Source organism: Amorphotheca resinae, assembly GCF_003019875.1.
Source record: "Amorphotheca resinae ATCC 22711 unplaced genomic scaffold M430scaffold_1, whole genome shotgun sequence".
NCBI classification, from domain to species: domain Eukaryota; kingdom Fungi; phylum Ascomycota; class Leotiomycetes; order Helotiales; family Amorphothecaceae; genus Amorphotheca; species Amorphotheca resinae.
The window spans coordinates 1,096,947-1,103,290 of NW_020194471.1; the positions used below are offsets into that span (position 1 = coordinate 1,096,947).

The window sequence follows — 6,344 nt, forward strand, 5'->3', positions numbered from 1 at the left end:
CATTCTTCTCTCTATATACTAGCCAGCCTATATCTACCTACCTTCTCCTCAGTCTGCGAATGCCATCCGGCCTCTAGTCCGCGTCGACGTACAGCACCGGCAGATGCATCTCCTATCATATCCATAATGGTCAAGTTCTACGAGTCGTCCTTCACTTACGACTACACCTTCCCAGCCGTAACACTCGCCTACTTCCTCCGCTACCCTAACCCATATTCTACGCATGTTCTCTCCACGGACGTGATCTCCCGCTCTGTCGATCCCGTCTCTGGCCGATTGCACACGCTCCGGATCCATCGCAAATCCTCACGTCTGCCACCCGCCGTCTTGAAGCTGCTGCCGAAGAGCGTGCTCGGCAATGTGCGGAGTGGTCGATCCGAGAGCTACATCTTGGAAACGAGCACAATTGATATCAAGGAAGGATGGATGAAGACTGAGAGCAAGAACCTGGACTGGACTGGAATCTTAAGCGTGGTTGAGAAGCAGGAGTATCGACGGCAGATCCCGGTCGATGAGGGCGATGACTTCAGGGTCGGCGCCGGCACGACTGGGGTGACGACGACGGTTATGTTCAGGAGCAGGTTGGGCGAGAGGTTGAGGGCTAGAGGAACGAGGAAGGGTGAAGCCGCGGTGGCCGAGGTTGACGATGAGCCGAAGAAAGGATTCTTGTCAAGCTGGAGCACCAGTGGAATCCAAAGGAGCATCGAGGCCATTGCCAGTCGGAAGACGGAGAACCAATTGGGCAAAAGTAAGGAGGGGATGATGATCGTCTTGGAGAGGTTGAGGAGTGGCGGCCTGGTAGGCGTCCTGGATGGGATGAGAAGGGACAGGGAGCTTGCCTTCGGGCGTGAGAAAATGTGAAGAAGGGATGGAAGGAGATACAAACGAACCAGGCAGGGTGGCCTCGGTATGTGACAATATGGGGACCACGGGCAGTATTGGGATTTGCAAGGAAATATCCTATACGTTCTTTAGGCCTGTCATGCCTCTGTACAGTATGTAAGGTATAACGTCTTGGGTGCGGGAGCGGGAGCGGGAGCGTGGAGTCTCGGTTAGTTCGATATGTATGTAGGCCTTCATAAGTCCACTCAAATGCAAAGTGTAAAGTAGTGCTCTCCAATCTATGAGTAGTTTTCTGTTCTGAAGCTCTCTATTCTTGAGTTCTTGAGGAGTGAACGAGACCCGTCAAATGCACGTCGGCGAATGCAGCAACAGTACAGTAAGTGATAGATAATCCTCCGTAGCTCTCCCATTGGCCTCGCGTATTTACTCCGACCCCACCATCTGAGGAGACAAGAGAGATGCTGCGCAGTGCGATCCTTTTGCATTAAGGCTTACATCCTCGCGGACGACCCCTTTGTAAAGGCCAGCAAAGCGATCGCAGCCCTACACTCGTTGACACCGGCCTGAAATATCAAGACTTCGCGATTCCTTTGTCTTCCGGGCTTCGCTGTTTGCGGCGTCCCCATCTCCCCTGTGCGGCTGTGCCGAAGCCAACCCCTCTCCCTGCCTCTGTCGCGCGGCTACAGCAGTTATAATACCGCAGATCCCAACACTGAGCGCAGTCACAGTTAGCTGAGACTTGCTTCATTCTCTTCTGCTCTTCTCTGCTCCGCTGTGATCGCAGAATCTAGAATTGAGAAAACCAACGTCGTCCCGTCGCAGCCTCGTCCCCCTCGTTCTCCGGCATCATGTCAGATCTCCAGGGAAGAAAGGTGTTCAAGGTCTTCAACCAAGACTTTATCGTTGACGAGAGATACACGGTGACAAAGGAGCTTGGTCAGGGTGCTTACGGTATCGTCTGGTAGGCTTGAGAACCCTCCTCCCAATCATCGTTGGTGATATCCGCTAACAAGTTGATTACAGTGCTGCAACCAACACGCAGACCCAAGAGGGCGTTGCGATCAAGAAGGTCACCAATGTCTTTAGCAAGAAGATCCTGGCGAAGCGTGCGCTGCGAGAGATAAAGCTGCTTCAGCATTTCAGAGGGCACCGGAACGTATGTCATTGCTCATAACTGGCTGTGGGTTTGTTCTGATGGAAGCAGATTACATGTCTCTATGATATGGATATCCCTCGACCTGATAACTTCAACGAGACCTACCTTTACGAGGGTACGATCATAACCCCTCTCGCTTTACTCAAACTCTAACGTCGAGATAGAACTCATGGAATGCGATCTCGCTGCTATCATTCGATCTGGACAACCCCTCACCGACGCACATTTCCAATCCTTCATCTATCAGATCCTGTGCGGACTGAAATACATACACTCTGCCAATGTTCTTCACCGAGATTTAAAGCCGGGTAACTTGTTGGTCAACGCAGACTGCGAGTTGAAGATTTGTGATTTTGGATTGGCCAGAGGCTTTTCCGTTGACCCCGAGGAGAACGCTGGATACATGACCGAATACGTAGCAACGAGATGGTACCGTGCACCGGAGATCATGTTGAGTTTCCAGAGTTACACGAAAGCTAGTAAGATTTGTCTACCTAGTCTACGGAATATTTTCTAACTTCCTACAGTCGATGTATGGTCTGTAGGCTGCATCCTTGCAGAACTGCTCGGCGGGCGTCCATTCTTCAAGGGCAGAGATTACGTCGATCAACTCAATCAGATCCTCCATATCCTCGGCACGCCCAATGAGGAGACACTATCTCGCATTGGCTCGCCCCGTGCCCAAGAGTACGTTCGCAACTTGCCATTCATGGCCAAGCGACCTTTCCCCACGCTTTTCCCCACTGCCAATCCCGATGCGCTGGACCTCCTCAACCAAATGCTAGCATTTGACCCCTCATCCCGAATCTCCGTCGAAAGCGCTCTCGAGCATCCATATCTGCACATCTGGCACGATGCCTCGGACGAGCCAGGTTGCCCCACTACCTTCAATTTCGACTTTGAGGTTGTGGAAGACGTTGGTGAAATGCGTAAGATGATCCTAGAGGAGGTTCACAGATTCAGACAGCATGTGAGGATCCAGCCAGGCCAGCAAGCCCCATCCCAGGGACCAGCAGTCCCTATCCCTCAAGGCGGTGGCAGCTGGGGTGCAGAGGATCCAAGACCCCAGGAAGCGTATGGGCAAGGAGCGACAGGTCTGGAGCAGGATCTCCAGGGAGGGCTAGATGCTATGCATGCATAAATTGATTTCGGGTTCGGGAAGAAGAGCTCGACGGTGATGATTAGCGACTTTGATTTTTTTTTTATATCTCTTTCGGCGGTTGAAGTGAGAAATTTTGGTGAACCAACAGCGAAGCCACAGCTTATATAAATCTTTGCCAGGTCCAAACCCTCTCTGCGAGTTTCCTCAGGCTTTGTTGAGTGATAATTAGATCTTGATGATGAGGATTTTGGGGATCCATTGGACGGCCAACACCTTTTGAAAAGGGAGGATTAGGTCTCCAGTAACCACAGTCAGTCATATTGTTCGTACGAGAAATTAAGACTTCCTGGGTGCAATGTTCAGGTAAAGGAGATGGTCAAGTTAGAGTGGAGCATTCGGCTCGAGCCATCCACGTAGCCCCGCCTTAAGAACAAGACTCAGCTGAGACTGGAGATTCTATTGCAGGTATTATGGGTGGTTTGTCTGTCTTCCAAAGTATGTCCACCGAACGTATGTATCCCTGTACTAGATCCTTCTCGAGTAGGTACCTAGGTTTCAAATATTCGTATTCTGGTCACATACATCAGTTAGTGAAATCTTTTTGCTCGTCTTTTGCGTCCTTCCTAGTTTCATGCGAGAAGTCTCGAATCCCGTTGTTTACGTCTGTTTCCCAGGCAGTTGGCGTCTATGTCTCTCTTCATATGACATTGCATAGACAGCTACAAGGGCCGTGTCTTGGGTTGCTGTTCGGTTCCTCTCTATTGTGCGTTGGGCCTGATGAGAATACCTAGTTCTCAGTATCACCACATCATTTGCAAGCCGGAGAATCTGCTTCTCTAAATGACACCTTTGAATCCATTGCTTTGATTCGCTGTTCTTTAGCAAGTCCCGCCAGCATTACAAAACCTAAAACTCAAGTAAAGAATTATGTACACAGAAGTGATTCCCAACGCCCCAATTAGCCGCCCATTCCTTTTGTTTCCCTATTTTTCATACGATGGTGGTCAACTCAAGCGTAAAACCAATACTCCGCAGCATACTGTACACTCACGACCCCCGTTGACGAACATGCTGCTGGTGGATTGCCACCGGCCGTCTCAACACGGTAAACCTGGCCCAATCCTACACTTTCGCTATAGTCGGGCTTTTCAACCAAAGAAAGCCAGTCGACGGCCCCGTTGCCCGAGGGACCCTTGGGCGCCCCGACAGGGGCGGGAATGTCTCCATTCTTCTTGCCAAAGAGGATCTTGTTGACGGCCGTCAGATTGAAGGTTGGGGTTGAATCCGCGGCGAAGTAGTGGTGGCCCAGAACCCGGAGATTGTTGGCGGGAGGTGGGAGATCGTAACCATCGCGTGAGGGAGGAATCATGACGGCTTTGCCAGGCATGGTATTGAGGAGGGCCTCGTTAGTCTTGGCTAAGGTTGTGGCGTCGTACAGCGTGGCGACAGCGCCGAGGGCGACAGGAGCGCTGCAGAGGCTGGCACAGGTGTAGTTCTGGATGCCACGACCGAGAGCAATGTATTGCAGAGTGAGGTTTGTGGATGGGAGCGAGGTGGGGCCTGGGGAAAGCCTGGGTTAGCAATGAGGTGTGTAGGGGGTCTGCGGCAGAGTTGGATATACCTCCAGTAGAGGGGAGAGTAGGGCTGAACTTTGCGGGGGCGAACTTTAAGTGCCCCGGGAGAGGATTTGCGGAAGACAACTGAGTGATGGAGAGTAGCAGGACGGCAAAGTCCCTGGTCATGGTACGTAAGGAAGGCATGGCGAATGTTCTGTATCGTTGATGTACAAGGTAAGGTACCTAGGTGTAGGAAGACGTCGAGAGGATCGGGTCCAATTGAGTTTACTCAACTGGTGGGTATCGCAGATTCGGAAGGATCGAGCAGCCTGTTGTTTTGAGAGAGAAAGTGCAGAGGATATATGACTGAGGCAAGGGAAGAAGGAGGTTTTATATAAAGATCTCTCCCGGAGGACTTGACATATAGAGAAGAGATATATAACTGAATGTGGAGAGAACGTGAATGAATAAAAGCCTCTCGACTTGAGGGATGCCATGAGAGATCGATAGATCATCTTATAGTAGTGATATAGTCATACCTATACTTAGGCTTAGGCTTCTTCGAAGTGAGTCTGCCTTCCATCTACCTCACTTCTTCTAGATCGCAGACGAGAGTTGTACTCGGTAACTATGATATTAATAGGAAGAGGTACAGAAAAAGACGGTGGCTGCATTTCCCCATGCACATGGCAAGTAGAGTATGTAGGACGGGAGAGCAGCGGGTCGAAGACCACGATGATTAGGCTCTTCCTGCACGACATTCTCCCCCACAAGGCATACTCCGTAGATGCGAAGATTATCGTACCGTAATACCCAAAAAAGCCCGATTGAGGGACGGGTTGGGGACAAGGATCAAAAGGTCTCCGAATCTCCAGTATCTCCGTGGCATGCGCATTATTTGCACGAAGCCCAGGGCGGTACAGAATACGATATTGGGCTTTGCGGCATGGCTAGCCGCACCGATGCAGGGAGTGCAAGCGCAACTGGCGATGCGCTACTGTGTGTACCAGGAATATAATGTGACTTTTGCCGCTGCTGGCGTTGTTGGCGTTGTTGGCGCTGTTGGTGGTTGGCGGTTGGTGGTTGGCGTTGGTAAGAATAGTCCTTCATAAATACACGTCCCGCAAAGTACCTGAAAATAGGTCTATCTCATTTTAAAGACCCGGAGACAAAACACATTGGCCCTCCTCCGTAAATACACCGGGGAAGCGTATATATAGCAGAAGTGGGCGTAAGGTATGTGGTACTGCTAGCTACCTACCGACTATACCGTGCGTCCTTTGTATGAGGAATCTTTGGCAAGCCAACTAAGGCAGATACGCAATCCCTGCAGGATATTAAGAGTGAAGCATGACAAGTCAGATGGGTATTTTGGTTGAAAGTCAGTGGCCTTGTAGTAACTGCATTGGCTTCTTTCGTCGAAGTTGATTTCCCCCAGGTAGATTTGGATTCCTTTATTTGAACAGTCCTCACGGTGAATACGCCATGCTCAAGGGCATATCTTAAGGATGGTGCCCGAATTACTGCTCTCTTTGTACTTCAGTCTATCAGAATCATAAACATAGAACACCAACAAATCTGATAAATCATCTTTTGATCGAAAGTTCGAAAAATCATGGGAGCATTGCTTCGCCCTTCGACATAGTCAAAGCCAACAAGGCTAACTTCCGAACCCTCCCCCCCCCCC

General features: G+C 50.5%; 4 protein-coding genes across 4 annotated transcripts; 2 read left to right on the forward strand and 2 right to left on the reverse strand.

Annotated features, from left to right (window-relative positions):
* Window positions 1-126: 126 nt before the first annotated feature.
* On the forward strand, window positions 127-861 carry M430DRAFT_23888 (hypothetical protein; the record flags this gene model as incomplete). Its single annotated transcript, XM_024864977.1, has 1 exon — window positions 127-861. The coding sequence occupies one exon, from the start codon at window positions 127-129 to the stop codon at window positions 859-861; it is 735 nt and encodes a 244-aa protein (XP_024724964.1).
* A 470-nt stretch (window positions 862-1,331) lies between these two features.
* M430DRAFT_130979 (hypothetical protein) lies at window positions 1,332-3,144 on the forward strand. Its single transcript, XM_024862169.1, has 5 exons — window positions 1,332-1,804; window positions 1,867-1,999; window positions 2,048-2,114; window positions 2,164-2,478; window positions 2,527-3,144. The coding sequence occupies exons 1-5, from the start codon at window positions 1,692-1,694 to the stop codon at window positions 3,138-3,140; spliced, it is 1,242 nt and encodes a 413-aa protein (XP_024724965.1). The 5' UTR covers window positions 1,332-1,691; the 3' UTR covers window positions 3,141-3,144.
* Window positions 3,145-3,194: 50 nt separating this feature from the next.
* On the reverse strand, window positions 3,195-3,521 carry M430DRAFT_32171 (hypothetical protein). Its single transcript, XM_024866115.1, has one exon. The coding sequence runs from the start codon at window positions 3,418-3,420 to the stop codon at window positions 3,262-3,264; it is 159 nt and encodes a 52-aa protein (XP_024724966.1). The 5' UTR covers window positions 3,421-3,521; the 3' UTR covers window positions 3,195-3,261.
* Window positions 3,522-4,110: 589 nt separating this feature from the next.
* On the reverse strand, window positions 4,111-4,843 carry M430DRAFT_23890 (hypothetical protein; the record flags this gene model as incomplete). Its single annotated transcript, XM_024864978.1, has 2 exons — window positions 4,111-4,661; window positions 4,723-4,843. 2 exons carry the CDS (start codon window positions 4,841-4,843, stop codon window positions 4,111-4,113), a joined length of 672 nt encoding a protein of 223 aa, XP_024724967.1.
* Between the last annotated feature and the right edge of the window lie 1,501 nt (window positions 4,844-6,344).

Bases quoted from the DNA above. Each gene is read 5' to 3' on its own strand.
- M430DRAFT_130979 (XM_024862169.1), top strand. From the start codon at position 1,692: ATGTCAGATCTCCAGGGAAGAAAGGTGTTCAAGGTCTTCAACCAAGAC. The intron at 1,805-1,866 runs GTAGGCTTGAGA...AGTTGATTACAG, and splicing joins GGTGCTTACGGTATCGTCTG to TGCTGCAACCAACACGCAGA. The intron at 2,479-2,526 runs GTAAGATTTGTC...AACTTCCTACAG, and splicing joins CCAGAGTTACACGAAAGCTA to TCGATGTATGGTCTGTAGGC.
- M430DRAFT_32171 (XM_024866115.1), bottom strand. From the start codon at position 3,420: ATGACTGACTGTGGTTACTGGAGACCTAATCCTCCCTTTTCAAAAGGT.